Below are 19192 nucleotides of genomic sequence, written 5' to 3'. Positions count from 1 at the left end.
ATCACACCACGCCCCCTCCATTCATGTCTATGGGAGGGGGCATGGCTTGAAGTCCCGTCCCCATCTCGGAATCCCGGAGGTTTCCGAAACTTCAGACACAGCTAGGCATAGAATGCGGGCTACTGCAGGGAGATCGCGGGGGGGTCCCAGTGGCGGGCCCCCCACGATCAGACATCTTATCCCCTATCCTTTTGATAGGGGATAAGATGTTTTTGGCCAGAATACCTCTTTAAGTAAAAATTGTCCTGGTAAAGGTGATAACTTTTATCTAGAAGTGGGTTCACCATGTCCCAAACAATTTTCCCACTTACTCCAAGAAAGGGGGCATTCTGGGGGCCCAACAATGCTATCTTTCCCTCCATACACTACAAATTTGAGTGTACCCTGAGATGCTTTCGCCCAGCTTGTACACTGTAATTCAGTACCGTACCATAAATGTCTGGTTCTGAGATGTATGCCTCTGAAAACTTGCCACTAAAATGGTCAATTTTTGGCCCAAATTTAAAGAGGAGATGATATAAGGGGTCATTTGGGGGTGGACATTAGGAATGATCATTATAATGGATACATTTGAGGATTGTCTCAAATTTTTGTGGAGCATGGCATTGCTGTACAGTGGGGTATGGTACAGGATGTCCACACTCAAATACTGCCAAGTTTGGGGAAGGTGGGGGCGGTGCAGGGGGCGGTGCATTATCTGCTTATCGGCAAGGTAATTGCCGATACGATAATGCCCAAGATGCCCAGATATTATCGGCCGATAATCGGTCGATCCCTAATAAATGTATGTGTGTGTGTATATATATATATATATATATATATATATATATATATATATATATATATATATAACTCAATGTGTGTATGTTCCAGTAATTTAACCCTTAATTACCCCCATTTGCCAGGGTCAGGGTGAAGTCCCATACAAGTCTATAGGAAATATATGTTACTGCATAACTTCAAAACGGCTGGAGATATTTTGATAATACTTGGTCACATATTACTTATATGTCCACCTAAAATATAGGCTAGTTAATTTAACCCTTAACCCCTTAAGGACCAAGGACGTACCGGTACGTCATTGGTCCTGCTCTTCTGATATAACGCGGGGTTACACAGTAACCCCGCGTCATATCATGGCGGGCCCGGCGTCATAGTGAAGCCGGGACCCGCCTCTAATAGCGCGCAGCGCCGATCGCGGCGCCGCGCGCTATTAACCCTTTAGCCGCGCGCTCAAAGCTGAGCCGCGCGGCTAAAAGTGAAAGTGAAAGTTCCCAGCTAGCTCAGTCGGGCTGTTCGGGATAGCCGCGGCTAATCGCGGCATCCCGAACAGCTTACAGGACAGCGGGAGGGCCCCTTCCTGCCTCCTCGCTGTCCGATCGCCGAATGACTGCTCAGTGCCTGAGATCCAGGCATGAGCAGTCATCCGGCAGAATCGTTGATCACTGGTTTCTTATGAGAAACCAGTGATCAACATAGAAGATCAGTGTGTGCAGTGTTATAGGTCCCTATGGGACCTATAACACTGCAAAAAAAAAGTGAAAAAAAAAAGTGAATAAAGATCATTTAACTCCTCCCCTATTAAAAGTTTGAATCACCCCCCTTTTCCAAAAAAAAAAAAAACACAGTGTAAATAAAAATAAAAATAAACATATGTGGTATCACCGCGTGCGGAAATGTCCGAATTATAAAAATATATCATTAATTAAACCGCTCGGTCAATGGCGTGCGCGCAAAAAAATTCCAAAGTCCAAAATAGTGCATTTTTGGTCACTTTTTATATCATTTAAAAATGAATAAAAAGCGATCAATAAGTCCTATCAATGCAAAAATGGTACCGTTAAAAACTTCAGATCACGGCGCAAAAAATGAGCGCTCATACCGCCCCATACACGGAAAAATAAAAAAGTTATAGGGGTCAGAAGATGACAATTTTAAACGTATTAATTTTCCTGCATGTAGTTATGATTTTTTCCAGAAGTCCGACAAAATCAAACCTATATAAGTAGGGTATCATTTTAATCGTATGGACCTACAGAATACATATCAGGTGTCATTTTTACCGAAAAATGTACTACGTAGAAACGGAAGCCCCCAAAAGTTACAAAACAGCGTTTTTTTTTTCAATTTTGTCGCACAATGATATTTTTTCCCGCTTCACCATAGATTTTTGGGCAAAATGACTGACGTCATTACAAAGTAGAATTGGTGGCGCAAAAAATAAGCCATCATATGGATTTTTAGGTGTAAATTTGAAAGAGTTATGATTTTTTAAAGGCAAGGAGCAAAAAACGAAAATGCAAAAACGGAAAAACCTCCGGTCCTTAAGGGGTTAAAGGTGTACTCCGGTGAAAAGCTTCTTTTTTTTTTTTTTTTTTTTAAATCAACTGGTGCCAGAAAGTTAAACAGCTTTTTAAATTACTTCTATTAAAAAATCTTAATCCTTCCTGTACTTATTAGCTGCTGAATACTACAGTGGAAATTATTTTCCATTTGAAACACAGAGCTGTCTGCTGACATCATGAGCACAGTGCTCTCTACTGACATCTCTGTCCATTTTAGGAAGTTTCCAGCGTAAAAGGAAATCCCCATAGCAAACATATGCTGTTCTGGACAGTTCCTAAAATGGACAGAGATGTCAGCAGAGAGCACTCTGCTCATGATGTCAGCAGATAGTTCTGTGTTTCAAAAAGAAAAGAATTTCCGCTGTAGTATTCAGCAGCTAATACGTACAGGAAGGATTAAGATTTTTTAATAGAAGTAATTTACAAATCTGTTTAACTTTCTGGTACCAGTTGATTTAAAAAAAAATAAAAGCTTTTCACCGGAGTACCCCTTTAACCTGTTGGGGACATAGGACGTTTGAGAACGTCCTCGGTCTATAGTAGTTAAGGACCGAGGACATTCTCAAACGTCCTAGCAAAAACAGATCACTGCCGCGGCGCCTGGCAGTGATCTGAGGGGAATGCCTGCTGTAATCATTCAGCAGGCATTCCCTGACATCGCCCATGTCGGCGATCACCACAAATCGCAGGTGAAATCGCACCTGCGATTTGCGGCTATTCCGGGCTAATCGGGTCTATTGTGACCCGACAAGCAGGGAAAATGGCGATGATCATCCTAACTGATAGGAGCAAGGTGGCACCCTGCCACCCCGCTCCTATTACCTGTGATCGGCCATTCTCTTGTGAATGGCCAATCGCAGGCCTCAGGCCGGGGTCAGGGTTAACTTCCCCTGGTCTCCCCGCCCCTAGGCGTGCGGGGAGACAAGGGGAAAAAAGAAGATGGCGGCAGGGACCGGAGGGACCGCGGTACCTGGATCTCTGGAGGAGCAGCTGCAGCGGGACCGGAGGAGCAGAGGACCAGGAGCGGCTGCGGCGGTGGATTGTTGGTGGGTAAGTGGACGTCGGCGGCATTGTTAGTAGCAACAGTGAAGATCCGGTGATCTTCACTGTTGCTGCTAACAGTTTGAAAACTACAACTCCCAGCATGCCTAGGCAGCCTTTGGCTGTCTGGGCAGGCTGGGAGTTGTACTTTTGCAACATCTGGAGGCCTCAGTTTGAAGACCACTGTATAATGGTCTTCAATCTGTGCTCTTCCAGATGTTGCAAAACTACACATCTCAGCCTGCCCAGCCATGCTTTGAGTAGTAGTTCTCTAACATCTGGCCTTTCAGATGTTGCAGGACTACAACTACCAGCATGCCTGAACAGTCTCAGCAGGCTGGGAGTTGTAGTTTCGCAACAACTGGAGAGACACTGGTTGGGAAACATTGTCTGTTTCCTAACTCAGTGTTTCCCAACCCGTGTGCCTTCAGCTGTTGCAAAACTATAACTCCCAGCATGCACTGAAAGTCGATACATGCTATGAGTTGTAGTTTTGCAGCAGCTGGAGTTGAAACTACAACTCCCAGCATGCCCTTGGGTAGTCTGATCATGCTGGGAGTTGTAGCTTTGCAACAGCTGGATGCACATTTTTTCATAGAAAAAATTAGCTTCCAGCTGTTGCAAAACTACAACTCCCAGCATGATCAGACTACCAAAGGGCATGCCGGGAGTTGTAGTTGGAACTCCAGCTGTTGCAAAACTACAACTCCCAGCATGCATGGTCTATCAGTGCATGCTGGGAATTATAGTTTTGCAACAGCTGGAGGCACACGGGTTGGGAAACACTGAGTTAGGAAACAAACAATGTTTCCCAACCAGTGTCTCTCCGGTTGTTGCAAAACTACAACTCCCAGCCTGCCTCTGACCGTGTGAATGTACCCTAAAAACACTACACTACACTACACTAACACAAATTAAAAAGTAAAAAACACTACATATACACTTACCCCTACCGTCTGGTACGGCAGTGTTTCCAAAACAGAGCCTCCAGCTGTTGCAAAACAACAACTCCCAGTATTGTCGGACAGCCATTGACTGTCCAAGCATGCTGGGAGTTTAGCAACAGCTGGAGGCACCCTGTTTGGGAATCACTGACGTACAATACCCCTATCTCCACCCCTATGCAAATCACTAATTTAGGCCTTAAATGCACATGGCGCTCTCACTTTGGAGCCCTGTCGTATTTCAAGGCAACAGTTTAGGGCCACATATGGGGTATCTCCATACTCGGGAGAAATTGCCTTACAAATTTTGGGGGGCTTTTTCTCCTTTAACCCCTATGAAAAGGTGAAGTTGGGGTCTACACCAGCATGTTAGTGTAAAAAAATCAAATTTTTTACACTAACCTGCTGGTGTTGCCCTATACTTTTCATTTTCACAAGCAGTAAAAGGGAAAAAAGCCCCACAAAATTTGTAACGCAATTTCTCCTGAGTACCGAGAAACCCCATATGTGGGCGCAAAGTGCTCTGCGGGCGCACAACAAGGCTCAGAAGGGAGAGTGCACCATGTACATTTGAGGTGATTTGCACAGGGGTGGCTGATTGTTACAGCGATTCTGACAAAAGGAAAAAAAAGAAAAAAAAACATATGTGACCCCATTTTGGAAACTACACCCCTCACGGAATGTAATGAGGGGTGCAGTGAGAATTTACACCACACAGGTGTCTGACAGAGCTTTGTAAAAGTGATCTGTGAAAATGAAAAATTTAATTTTTCATTTGCACAGCCCACTGTTCCAAAGATCTGTCAAACACCAGTGGGGTGTAAATGCTCACTGTACCCCTCGTAACGTTCCTCAAGGGGTCTAGTTTCCAAAATGGTATGCCATGTGGGTTTTTTTTTTGCTCTCCTGGCACCATAGGGGCTTCCTAAATGCGACATGCCCCCAAAAACCATTTCAGAAAAACGTACTCTCCAAAATCCCCTTGTCGCTCCTTCCCTTCTGAGCCCTCTACTGCGCCTGCCGAACACTTAACATAGACATATGAGGTATGTGCTTACTCGAGAGAAATTGGGCTACAAATACTAGTAAAAATTTTCTCCTTTTACCCCCTTGTAAAAATTCAAAAATTGGATCTATAAGAACATGCAAGTGTAAAAAATGAAGATTGTGAATTTCCTCCTTCAGTTTGCTGCTACTCCTGTGAAACACCTAAAGGGTTAAAACACTGATTGAATGTCATTTTTAATACTTTTGGGGGTGCAGTTTTTATAATGGTGTCTTTTATGGGGTATTTCTAATATGAAGACCCTTCAAATCCACTTCAAAACTGAACTGGTCCCTTAAAAATAGTGAGTTTGAAAATTTTGTGAAAAATTGGAAAATTGCTGCTGAACTTTGAAGCCCTCTGGTGTCTTCCAAAAGTAAAAACTTGTCAATTTTATGATGCAAACATAAAGTAGACATATTGTATATGTGAAAAAAAAATATTTTGAATATCCATTTCCCTTACAAGCAGAGAGCTTCAAAGTTAGAAAAATGCAAAATTTTCATAAAATTTTCTAATTTTTCACCAAGAAAGGATGCATGTAACAAAATGTTTTTACCACTATGATAAAGTAGAATATGTCACAAAAAAACAATCTCGGAATCAGAATAAGTAAAAGCATTCCAGAGTTATTTAATGTTTAAAGTGACAGTGGTCAGATGTGCAAAAAACGCTCTGGTCCTTAGGGTCATAATGGGCTCGGTCCCCAAGGGGTTAACTACCCCCATTTGTGAGGGTCAGGGTTTTTGTATTTCCCATGCAAATCTATGGGAAATGTATGTTGCCACATAACTTCCGTACAACTGGAGATATTTCAATAATACCTGGAACACATATTACTTATATGTAAAAAAATATATATATGATAGTTAAATTAACCCTTACCTACACCCTAATATAAAAGATGGGTTTTTGTTTCAAGTTCCATACAAGTATATGGGACTTCCATTACTGTAAGGTCTGTCAAATAGACAAGCTCTGCATCTCCTGGTGAATGGTTGAGTCCGGCTTGCAAGCCACACGCCCTCTCACAAAGCCACACCCACTGTTTAAGCCCCACCCATTTTATTCTCTACCCTTTTTGTGCATTTGTCTGGCTTGCAAATCCACGTCCCCTTCTATTTTCAGCTTACAGTATCTTCATCACAAATCAGTCCCACCTGAGGACAGGATATTTGGACAGAACATAAGGACAGCATATGAGGACGATATATGAGGTAGAGATAGGAGGACGTCAGCCTCTGATAATATCATGCAATGCCCGGTAAGATCGTGGCTATCACTGATAGGCAGCCATCTTGCCTCTGGACCCAGGTGGTTCCCAGTACTGACCCCTCTGGTACCCTAGCCAAAATTCCATTAATACCCACCCGTTACTTCCTATCACTGAGCCAGTTGCTATTCCATTTACAAATGTCCTCCCCCAGTCCCAGCATCCTAATTTTATGTACTAACCTTTTGTGTGGCACAGTATCAAATGCCTTAGAAAAGTCCAGATATACAACATCAACAGCTTCACCCCAATCCAATCTATAACTTACCCATTCAACAAGAAAAGTAGAGCCTGGCACTAGTATATACTAGTAGATGGATATCACAGCGTCTTATATTAAGACTGCGCTAGGAGGTTATGTGCCTACTGTGGGTGGTGCTCACACAATGCGGTACAGTCCATAAAGTGCAAATAAGAAGGAAAAAACGGGAGCAACTCACCCGAGACCCAAGAGGTTAACAAGGTACATTCTTTATTCCATAAAGTGCCAGTGCAAATGTAGACCACGGGAGGCAGGTGTTACAGTGGGGGAGCAGCAGATATTGGTTTTCCTGTGTAAATACAGTAGAGAAGAAGGCATTTGGTAGATTCTCCTTTTCTGCATCCTCCTCCACCATGACACCCAGATTGTTTTTTAAGGGGCCAACATTTTCAGTTGTAAGTTTCTTATTATTTACTGTATGTTGGTGAAGAATATTTTGGGTTCTTTTTACTTTCTATGGTAAATATATAGTTACATACTTAGTATGGTCGAAAAAAGACATCCATCCATCAAGTTCAACCAAGGAATTGAAGGGAAGGGGTATGGCGGGATGAAGGGGAAAGGATGTGATTATATTTCTGCTTAAGCATTAATGTTATTTTGTCCTAGGAATGTATCTAACCCTGTTTTAAAGCTTTCAACTGTTTCCGCTGTGACCAGTTCCTGAGGTAGACTGTTCCATTCACAGTTCTTATGGTAAAGATGGTGTGTCTTCCCTTGAGACCAAACCTTTTCTTCTCCAGATGGAGAGAGTGCCCTCTTGTCCTTTGAGGGGGTTTAACCTGGAACAGTTTTTCCCCATGTTTTTGTAGGGGCCATTTATATACTTATATACTTATATACATTGATCATATCCCACCTTTAATATCTCTTCTCAAGACTAAACAAATGTAATTCTTTTAATCTTTCCTCATAACTGAGATGTTCCATGTCCCATATTAATTTAGTCGCGCGTCTCTGCAACTTCTCCACCTCCACAGTGTCCTTTTTATGAGCTGGTGACCAAAACTGAACAGCATATTCCAGGTGAGGCCGTACCAATGCTTTATAAAGGGGCAATATTATGTCCCTTTCCCTCGAGTCCATGCCTCTTTAGATACAGGACAATATCCTGCTGGCCTTAGAAGCAGCAGCCTGACATTGCATGCTATTCTGTAGTCTATGATCTACAAGTACACCCAGATCCTTCTCTACCAGTGACTCTCCCAGTCCACCCCCCCCCCCAGACATACATTGCATGCAGATTTTTAGTACCCAGATGCATAACTTTACATTTATCCACATTGAACCTCATATGCCAACTTGATGCCCAGACACTTAGTCTATCCACGTCCTCTTGTAACGTATACACATCCTCTATAGACTTTACCGTACTACAAAGCTTGGTGTTATCTGCAAAAATAGAAACAGAGCTGGTAAACCCATCTGCTATATCATTAATAAATAAATTAAACAAAAGCAGGTCCAGTACTGAACCTTGGGGTACACCAATAATAACTGGGGACCAATCAGAGTAAGAATCCTTAAGCCAGTTTTCAGTCCAGTTACAAACTAAAGTTTGGACGTCTATGAGGGACAGTATCAAATGCTTTAGCAAAATCCCAAAAAAACACTATGGGGGAGATTTATCATTGAGTTTACCCCTTTTTCTTGCGTATTTTTTTGGCGCAAAAATTTGCGCAGTGACTTTCATTGCGTCTTTTTTGATAGAGCAAAGAGCAAGTACTCTATTTTTTTTGTGTTTTGGGGAATGCATTCTACAGTGGATACTAATTATCATGTGCGTTTTTTGTTTACATGCATTTTTTTACGCAAATACTTTTTTTTACGCAAAAATACACCATAAAAAAGGAAGCGTAGGAAAGTGTTCTACCGAGAGAGCCGGGGGATGCAGGAGCTGTCCCTCAACACTGCTAAACTACAACTATTCCCATCATGAGACAGAGTCTGTCCCATGATGGGAGGAGTTGTAGTACCGCAGCGCTGAGAGACGGCACTTGCACATCCCCCCGCCTGCAGGACTATTTTTGGATGGTTAGGACTACTACTCCCATCACAGACAGACTCTGTCCATGATGGGAGTTATAGTCCAGGGGCAGATCGCATCGCGTCATTCTCCAAAGACTGCATTTATTAACTGTAAAAGTCGGCGGCACATGTGGCTACACTGCGTTGCCCGCCGACTCCTGTATACACCGCTCATAATTCATAATCGCTGCCACCGGGAGACAGGAGCTCTGATTGGTGAATAGCTATTCATCAATCAGAGCTCCCGTCTCCCCGGCGGGGATTATGAAATGTGACAGCTGTATACAGGAGCTGGTGGGCAGCGCAGTGTAGCCGCATGTGCTGCCGGCTTTTACAGTAGTTAATAAATACGGATTTCAGCGGGTCTCTGGAGAATGACCTGGTGTGATCTGCCCCTCAGCCCCTGGAATATAACTCCCATCATGGACAGAGTCTGTCCCATGATGGGAGTAGTTGTAGTACTGCAGCGCTGAGTGATGGCACTTGCACATCCCCCTGCTGCGGGACTTTTACGACTACTACTCCCATCATGAACAGACTCAGTCCATGATGGGAGTTATAGTCCAGGGGCTGAGGTGCAGATCGCAGCTTGAATGGGCATAGGAACTGGGGGGATGGGGGAGATACATCCCCCCCCCCAGAAAATCATGCAGGGGGACAGATCATGTGTCCCCCCCCCCCCAGTTCTGGCCGCAGACTTTGCTGTATTATATGTTCCCTGGGTAATTTTAACCCAGGGAGGCATCCATAGCAGGTCACTCACCACCGGAGCCTCTTTGAACTGTGTGCGTACACAGTTCAAAGACGGCCGTGACCTATGCCCCGACGCAGGCGCCGATGACGTCACTCATCAGCACCTGCACTGTGGAGAAGAGAGAACGTGGCCCAGCTCTTCTGGAGATCGCTGTGTGGGACTAGGGACTATGTGAGTTTTTTGTTATTATTTTTGTGCTCTAGGGTGGGGAAAGGGGGGGTTGTTATTTATCTATCTGCCCAGCTACTTACCTACCATACTGGCTACCTAATCAAAAATGGCATAATCCAACAGAAACATTCGAGTCATTCGGGTAAGCCCCAAATAGGATATATAATAAGGTGCAGTCAGGTAGTGACAAAAAAATATAATAATATACAATAGTTAATGCTGGCAACATGAATGATAGCAATACATAATTATAGAAGATGTCGCAACAATATCATACAAGTACCTAATAACGGGAACCAACAGTATAGTAATGTAAATAGTAATATCAGTTATTGGTTATAAATACCGTAATAATCGTGCACGTGGCATGAATAGTGATGTGGTGCATAATCACAAACCTAATATCACATAGTAAATGTTCATAATGGCACGCTATATGGCATATGCAGAACAGGAAATCATTATACGTTACCAATAATATGAGTGAAAAAACAGGGCGCACCCACACTCTGTCCGTTTCGGCACACACATTTTCTCCCGACACTTCATACACCCAGACTGCTACCATGGCATACATGTACACCATGTTTTGTCAAGGTGTTAATGGTGCCTACACGAACCCCTCATCCTGACTAGTGTTGCTCGCGAATATTCGCAATTCAAATTTTATTCGCGAATATCGCATATTCACGAATTCGCGAATATTCGCGAATATAGCACTATATATTCGTAATTAAGAATATTCATATTTTTTTTTTACAGTACACATCACAGTGATCACTCCAGCTTGTGTGGTGTAAAGAAGGCTCTAATACTACTGTGTGAGACTGGCGTGCGAATTTTCGCATATGCGAAAATTTGCATATGTTAATTTTCGCATTTGCGAATTTTCGGTTAAGCTAATTTTTGTATATGCTAATTTTCGCATATGCGAAAATAAACGCGAATTTAGCGAATATATGACGAATATTCGTCCATATATTCGCGAAATATCGTGAATTCGAATATGGCCTATGCCGCTCAACACTAATCCTGACCTCACACACACAGCCTACCTCCCACAGTCCTGACCAATCCCTATCTCTTGAATTCACTGCTCCCTGAAGGTACCCGTGAAGAGGAGCCTGTATTGTCATGCAAAATTAAGTGGTTCTGCCCCTTTTGGCCCCTCCCCTTTTATGGCTCCGCCTTTTGCAAAGTCACACCCAATTACAATGCTATCCTCCCCAGATTTGTGGGGGTTCCTACTCCCCTGGCAGCTGGTCATGCTCCAGAGACCAACTGCGATCCACATTTATTAAGATATCAAGCCGGCGGCACATGCGACTACGCTGCGCACCCTGACAGCTCCAGGCTCCGGTATACACTGTCATAATTCATAATCGCCGCTGCCGGCAGATGGGAGCTCTGATTGGTGAATAGCTATTGATAGCTCCAGGTGCCTATGTCCACTCGGTGTCAAAAATGCCCAAAAAAACACCCATTCTGCTGTTGCCAGATGTTAACGCAAGTCAGTAGGGAACTGCAAAGTTCCATATCCACTTGGCGTTTTTTTTTTTTTATCTTTCGGCATTTTTCAGCTATTTTGGGCTCCCTGGCAGTTTTTCAAATACGACCTCTTGTTGAGACTTTGGTGTTTTTTCGTTAAAGTCCTGTTGTTTTTCTACCATATAAGTCTATGGGAGTGAATAAATGCCCCAAAAAAGCCATGTGGGTTTTAAAATTTTAGCAGGCGGTTTTTATTCTCTTTTTTTTTATTTTTTTATTTTTTACTTTAGCGATCCAAAAAAGGGATGGCGTAAGCTTTTTATTACATTTTGTTGGTTAGCATATATATAATGTGTAGGATGGAAAAGGAAGGGGCCATGTAATTGTAAAAATAATATATTTTTTAAACTAATTTTGTGGAACTTTCTTCTGAGCTCAGCATCTCTGCTCTATATGGCCGGCCACTGATGTGAATAGAAATTCACATAACTGATTCATATATGCAGCTCAGAGTGGTGATTGGCTGGCACCATCTGGCCAATCACAGCTCTGAGCAGCAAGAATGAATCAGTGATATGAATTTCTATTCACATCACTGGCCAGCGTTCATATCTGAGATGTGGAGCGCTGCAGAGAGCTGCTCCGCATCTCAGGAATATAAAGGATGATCACAACAGGTGTCAGGAGTGACACCCGGGACCATCTGTCCTTAGTGCAGGTACTACAGCTTCCAGCATGGAACAGTCTGTTCCATGCTGGGAGTAGTAGTAGTCCCTTGATAATGTATAAAATAAAGAGAATAAAGTTTAAAACAAGTAAAAATCACACTTTTTAAAATACATTTTTCATAAAATGTTTACCAAAATGAATTAAAAAAACATTAATTTTACAATTACATGGAATATATTTTTGAATATTGTCTGCTATGGTTTTTAAAAGGCGGGGAGGAAAACCCCCCCTTAAGGGATGAATGAAAAGTGTAGCTTGAAGTTTATGGTCCTGTAACAGTGGACCTACCGACTGTTCGACTGAACGACTGCTTCCTCAACATACTCCATAGCCCCTCTGTCCCTAAACTAAATGGGGGAGATTTATCAAAACCTGTGTAGAGAAAGAGAGTGGTGCAGTTGCCTATGGCAACCAATCAGTTTGCTTCTTTCATTTTTAAAGAGACGTGTGAAATATAAAAGTAGACTCATAGGTTTCCATGGGCAACCACACCACTCTTTCTTTACACAGGTTTTGATAAATCTCTCCCATTGTGTACAAATGCAAATTTTTTTAGTTCCTATGTACTTTCTTTATTTCTTGTAACTTTTTAGTAAAGGAGTACTCCAGCGCAAAATAACTTATCCCCTATCCGAAGGATAGGGGATAAGTTATAGATCGCGGGGGGTCCGAGCGCTGGGGCCCCCCGGAATCTCCTGGATGCCGTCTGGATGCAGTCTGCCGGAAGTGAAGTTTCGTCCCCAGCAGAAAGCCGCGGCAGACACTCCCCATGTATCTTTATGGGATTCATGGAGGGGGCGTGTCGGCCGCTGCGTCATGCGGGGACGGAACGCCCCCTTTCCTGTACATTGCCGCGGCCCTGTACTGAAGATCGCGGGAGGCCACAGCGCTCGGATCCCCCGCGATCTATAACTTATCCCCTATCCTTCGGATAGGGGATAAGTTATTTTGCACTATAGATGTCCTTTAACCTCCACTGGTAGTGCATAAAAATCTGAAATTATATTGGTATATAAAAAATACAGTAGCTGTGTTTGCAGTGTTTGATTTCATGTTTCTAAAATGTAACTTTGGAATTGTTCTTTGGTTTCTTAGGCAAAATGTATGTATAGGAAGATGTATAATCATAGCATTGTAATAGTAACTGTGGGGGAGATTTATCAAAACCTGTGCAGTGGAAAAGTTGACCAGTTGCCCATAGCAACCAATCTGCTCACTTTTATTTTTCAGAGGCCTTTTTTGCTATGGGTAACTGCTCAACTTTTTCTCCATACAAATATTGAGAAATCTCCCCCTATACCTTCTGACACCCTAAGGAAGTATAAAGTTGGGTTCCTTTCAGTTGTTCCTATAAATTAGAAGAATCATTCAGTGAGTAGCTGTAGTATGGTTTAATTCCACTCAAAACATATGGTACCACCTGACCAAGCCACATAGGTATGTTTACAATGGAGACCTGTTTTATATGTATGGCTGGCTTTTGTCTAGAAATTTTTTTTATTATTGCTGTCAACAGTTTTCCCTCCCTCTCTCATGCAGGATTGTAGGCACTGAATCTGAAGACCCATCCAAGTAATATTCTATACCAGTGGTCTCCAAACTGCGGACCTCCAGATGTTGCAAAACTACAACTCCCAGCATGCCTGGACAGCCGTTGGCTGTCCAAGCATGCTGGGAGTTGTAGTTTTGCAACATCTGGAGGTCCACAGGTTGAAGACCACTGTTCTATACAGTACTTCAGCTTCTTGAACATTTGGTGTCCTTACCTCATAATGTACACACATTTGCAGACATACCAGCATCATGGCATTCTAGTATTAAAAATGCAGAGGATATTTCTTTCAATTCCTAAGATTATGTAAACAATAGGGTAGGGATCGACCGATATCGGTTTTTTAGGGCCGGTACCGATAATCGGTGGACGTTAGGGCCGATAGCCGATAACTTATACCGATATTCCGGTATAAGTTATTAGCTATTTATCTCCCCGCGACACCGCTGCAGATCATTGATTTAAAGCGGGAGCTTTAAATCAATGAACTGCAGTGGCTTTTGTGGTGCCATAGACCGCCGCCGCCACCCGCTTCTCTTCCCCTGCCTGCCCGGGGGTCCTGAGACCTATCACTGCTCCCCCCACTGCCGCACTGCACCGCACTGCGACCGCCCCCCCGACCCGCTGCACCGCCCTGGCCCCATTGCCTCCCCCATCCCCGGTTTTATAATTACCTGTTCCTGGGGTCCATTCTACATCTGGCTACGGTGGCGTCCTCCTGAGCTGTCACTGTGCGCACTGACGGTGACGTCATGTCGCGCACGTCACTCGTCATTGCGCACAGTGTAATGCAGGACGCAGCAGGAGCAATTAGTAGCGTGGGCCCCGGGAACAGGTAATTATAAAACCGGGGATGGGGGAGGCAATGGGGCCGGGGCGGTGCGGTGGGGGGTGCGACGCGGTGCGGCGGGTTGGGGGGTCGGTCGCAGTGCGGCGGGTCGGGGGGGAGGGGGTTTCGGTCGCGGTGCGGTGAGAGCAGTGCGGGGGGCGGGGCATTATCGGCTTATCGGTATAGTGCCGATACCGATAATGCCCAAAATCATGATTATCGGACGATAATATCGGCCATACCGATAATCTGTCGATCCCTACAATAGGGCATGTCATTAGAAGCATGTCATAGATTTCTTTACATTAAGAAATAAGGCAATGGAATTAAAGGGGTTTTATGAAGATAAATAGTTAACTAGTGCATCATATGAAATGAAAGATATTTGCAAATATAAATAAATAGATAAAGTAATTTTCAGAAATTAATTGTTTTTGAAAGGCAGGTTTACCAATATCGGCATGATGCTCTCTTGTTTTTTGCTTGTTGCCATGGGATGCGTCCTGTAGGCATGTTCTGTTTCATCCTGTTTCCTCTGGTCAGACATGCTCAGTTACACAGTTGTATACAGCTTGTACACTGGCCTATCAGAACCTTCTATGCATCATTCACTGCAATATATTTGCATGGGAGTCTGGTGAGTGTGAAGATTAGATTCTCCTGATGGATAACTCTCACCATCCAGCTCAGAAATGAGCATTTGCACAATGACAGCTGGGAAATGGAGTTCAGAGCAGTTCATGTGAAAGTCAGAAGCTCCACCCACAACATTTTCTTATGAAAAGGGGAAAACATAAAAACAAGGCACAGACAAGAAGATAAGGTCATAGCTGCATTATTTTTCAGAGGCAAACATTTAAAGAGGTACTCCACCCTTAGACATCTTATCCCCCATCCAAAGGATAGGGGATAAGATGTCTGACCGCAGGGGTCCCACCGCTGTGGACCCCCGCAATATAGCTGTTACGCTCCCTCCCATAAACTTGCATTGAGGGGGGGCGTGACGTCACACGGGGGTAGAGTCATGACGTCACGATCTTCCATTCCCGTGGTCGGGAGCCAGACCCTCCAGCGCTTCCAGAGCAGTAACAGCTGGGTGCTGCATGCTATATTGCGGGGGTCCCCAGCGGCGAGATCCCCATGATCAGACATCTTATCCCCTATACTTTGGATAGGGGATAAGACGTCTAGGGGTGGAGTACCCCTTTAATTTCCTTATACCATTCTACAAAATATTAAGATCACTGTAGAAAGTGAATCATGGTAAACTCCCTTTAACTTAATTTTTTACTTGAAAGCCTGGCATGAACTGTTATGTGAGTGTACTGCCTAACCAAGATCAGTATCAGAAGAAAGGGTGTTTACTAAGGAAATGTTGGGTTACTAGTGGTAAGTGTGTGTATATTGTCCAGCACTCTTGCTTCAGGTAGTTTATATCTTATTTTATTGCAGGAGGCCTCAGAAATATCCCAACTTAAGCCAGAACTTGACCAGTTAGGAGTCCCCCTCTACGGTGTGGTGAAAGAGAAGATTGAAACTGAGATCGAGCAGTTCCAACCTTACTTTAAAGGGGAACTTTTTCTTGATAAACAGGTACTGATGTTTTACTATTCTTATGGTGCTGTATCATAAGTCTGCCCTCCTTGTGTAATTAAGAGACTATGTCACAGACAATCCTTGACTATATATCCTGTGAGCCATAGTGGAAAGCAAACACCAGATAACTGTTACCATTCTGGTGGATATGACCAGCTATTTATTATATGGACAGCTATTCATCTATATAGCCACCATGCAATACAGATGGCAGCTTTCATCAAAAAAAGAGGTTTCCTTGATAAGACAGCCCCTTTAAGCACAATATATTAACTGGACAAAGTTTACGATACATTACACACATGGTTAATTTGATATTACATCTAAGCTGCCATCTGGGAGCTGTATTGAGTATGGGTGTCAGTGCAAGTGGCTCTTACTGAATCTAATAACGAACAGTTCTGTAACTAATAACTTGGCAAGCAAAGCTATTCCGATAATTACTATTTAGCTACTCACAGAGGCTGGTGCTTGTCCTTATAACATAAAAGCACTTACGAGAGCTCTATTTACAGAACACAGGCTGCCATAAGCAATGACATGGCTGCCAGCTTCTTTAGATATGACGAATATAAGCTGGTTCACCATTAGCCTGTCATCATTTGTCAAAAGAACGATTCTAATGGTAAGAGTATTTATATTTACGTACATGTGGCAAAATTGGACATTTTTACTGGCTGTCCCTTTCATTTGAATAGTGCTTGCAAAATATGATGCACCTGCAGCAGTAAAAAGGCTACTTACAAATATAGGTTTTGAACTTGATTTTCTGTAGAAATGTCTGAAACAATTGTGTTGCATGTGATCATACTGGTGGAACCGAGCTGATCTTTTAAAATAAATATGGTAGCCTCACGACTTATTCCTCAATAGATGTCAAGGGAGAGAAAAATTGGGTATGTTGGTTTTCAAATGCCTAATCATTTTGCTTTTATAAGTTGCCTCCAGAAGAGTCTGAAAGAGGAGCCCTCCTCTCTCTGTTCCTGGGTGAGTGTATAGGGGCATAGAAGGAGATTTATCAAGACCCGTGTAGAGTAAGAATGGTGCAGCTGCCCATGTCAGCCAATCAGATTGCTTCTTTCATTTTTCACAGGCCTTTTTATAAAATTGTAAGAAGAAATCTGATTGGTCGCTATGGGCAACTGCACCACCATTCTTCTACACAGGTTTTGATAAATCTCACCCATAGAGAGCACTTAGCTGGCAGCAAAGGCTATGTTCACTCTTTGTTTCATGAAAATGCTCAGTGTATTCACTAAGAAAGTTTCCTGCACACCAGATGTTTTCCAGCCTATGCCACTATGCCATAGTGGTGTATTTTTAGCAACTGCTGGGCCATTGTGTGGGCCATCTTGTTCACTGTATAGTAAAATGTAGTCTTAGTAGGCATTTTTTTTTCTATTAGAACTCTTTATTATGCAGAAATCAGTATACATTCACATACAAATGGTAAACAACATTTTTGGCTCTATATATTTTAGGTATTACCTCCGTTAACCCCCCCCCCATACCAACCAAACCCAAAAGCAGATGGACACAATCATTTGGACCAGCAACCCTAGACCATATAACTGTATGCAAAGTAATGCCTCCTAGGGTAAACCAGGACATTCCAACCATTTCCCACATTGTTTATGACATTTAGCTGGGGCTTTGCTCTTAGAATAAATATGCCTTTCCTACAGTATCAACACATTAATAGAAATAACAATCTACATCAGTCCTGGAAACTCCTTCTGAATCCACCAGCTAGCTATTGCCTTACGCGTATAGCCCAGTATCGCTTAGGATGATGGGGTAGACAGACTCCATAGACCCACCCCACATGATCTTTTCGTAACTGAATGTACAGATAGAAAACAGCATTAGGCAAGCTAACTTACTTGGTTGTTGAAATAACTTCAGAAAACCCCTTTTAAATACAGCTAGCACAAGTAAAGGATACCCCTTACTTTTCCAATCCTGAAAACCTTCCAACTGGTAAACCTCCCACAGGAATGGATAATTCCAAAGGAACTAGTTAATGGAAACAGAGACACAGAACAAATGCATACATGTCTGCCAGACCTTGTGCATAAGTGCTAAAATGTGTTGCCCTGCTTCCTTTCTTCTAAGTCTATTGCTCTTTAAAGCCATCAACAAAGAGACCCTCTGTGCTTACTCTCTGAAATGCTGGAATTGAGCTGCAATAAAAAATAGCAAGGCATGGGGATGGCTTCTACTTTGGAAAGTTGTCGTTTCTCTAACTATATGTGGTAGCCCAGTTGTAACTATGTATCCAACAAAATAAATACTTTGGAATCCTGATAGGGGAGTTATGAACAATATAGAGGACCTGGGACAGTCTTCTGTAATTTTAATTCAGATTCATGACTAATGTCAGAAGCTTGTGTTGTAGATGTATGTCAAGTAAAAGTACAAACGCAGCTAATCTTGTAAAATGTTGTATGCCTATTGCTTAGTACTTGTGTGCACTGTCAAATTAAATTCTAATGGTAGGCAAAAAATACATTTGTGAGTGATTTTATGTTAGCAATATGTATATACTTAAAATGGTTAGATTTTTATGTGCATATAATAGGGGTTGTATCCACATAAAGAATACACCAATGAGGTAGATAAAACTTAACTTTTACTTATAGAAAAATAGCAATAAAACAAACCATACATGGTTACCGTATAGAGACCACCAAAGTGAAGGGATAGGAAAAAGGGTACAGGTGAATGCCTAATCTTGACTACCTACAATGGGCCCTTCCTAACATAGTGTGGATAGGGTAAGGGGAAAGCGAAACATTAGTAGTGGCAGAACTCCAACACGTTTCATCCTGTAATGTGCAGGACTCATCAGGGAGTGTAGCGTATTCGATAACAATATTGATGTTCAAGATTTTATAAGCAATAACAGTAACACATGTTATAATGGAGTAGATAGTGAGATAAGGGCAGGTAGATAGAAGCCAAAATGTCAATCACTGTCTGGAATAAGTCTGTAATGCAGTCATATAGTAGTCAATAGAGTAAGTGTGATGACACAGAGAAATGGACACTGGGTTCAATTAACAGACAATATATAGCGTATAATTGATATTGATAAGGTGTCCACCCTAGATGTACATATATGGAGACCTAGAA

At 42.7% G+C, this 19192-nt stretch overlaps 1 protein-coding gene and 1 long non-coding RNA gene across 4 annotated transcripts in view; one reads left to right on the top strand and one right to left on the bottom strand.

Annotated features, from left to right (window-relative positions):
• The window catches only part of LOC130282592 (uncharacterized), a 140835-nt gene that overhangs the window by 43497 nt on the left and 78146 nt on the right, over positions 1 to 19192 (bottom strand). The window contains exon 1 of one of the 2 annotated variants that reach the window (XR_008846465.1): positions 14913 to 15079. The exons of the other annotated variant lie outside the window; for it this stretch is intronic. This is a non-coding gene — a long non-coding RNA (uncharacterized LOC130282592). Of the gene's footprint in view, positions 1 to 14912; positions 15080 to 19192 lie in introns of those variants that run through there. 2 annotated transcript variants of the gene reach the window in all.
• The window catches only part of PRXL2A (peroxiredoxin like 2A), a 125830-nt gene that overhangs the window by 63535 nt on the left and 43103 nt on the right, over positions 1 to 19192 (top strand). For both annotated transcript variants that reach the window (XM_056530962.1, XM_056530961.1), the window contains one exon: positions 15914 to 16054. In XM_056530962.1, the coding sequence (XP_056386937.1) occupies positions 15914 to 16054 (141 nt within the window). The remainder of the gene's footprint in view (positions 1 to 15913; positions 16055 to 19192) is intronic.

This window comes from Hyla sarda, chromosome 7, assembly GCF_029499605.1.
Source record: "Hyla sarda isolate aHylSar1 chromosome 7, aHylSar1.hap1, whole genome shotgun sequence".
NCBI lineage: Eukaryota > Metazoa > Chordata > Amphibia > Anura > Hylidae > Hyla > Hyla sarda.
This window is presented reverse-complemented; position numbering and strand designations above follow the sequence as displayed.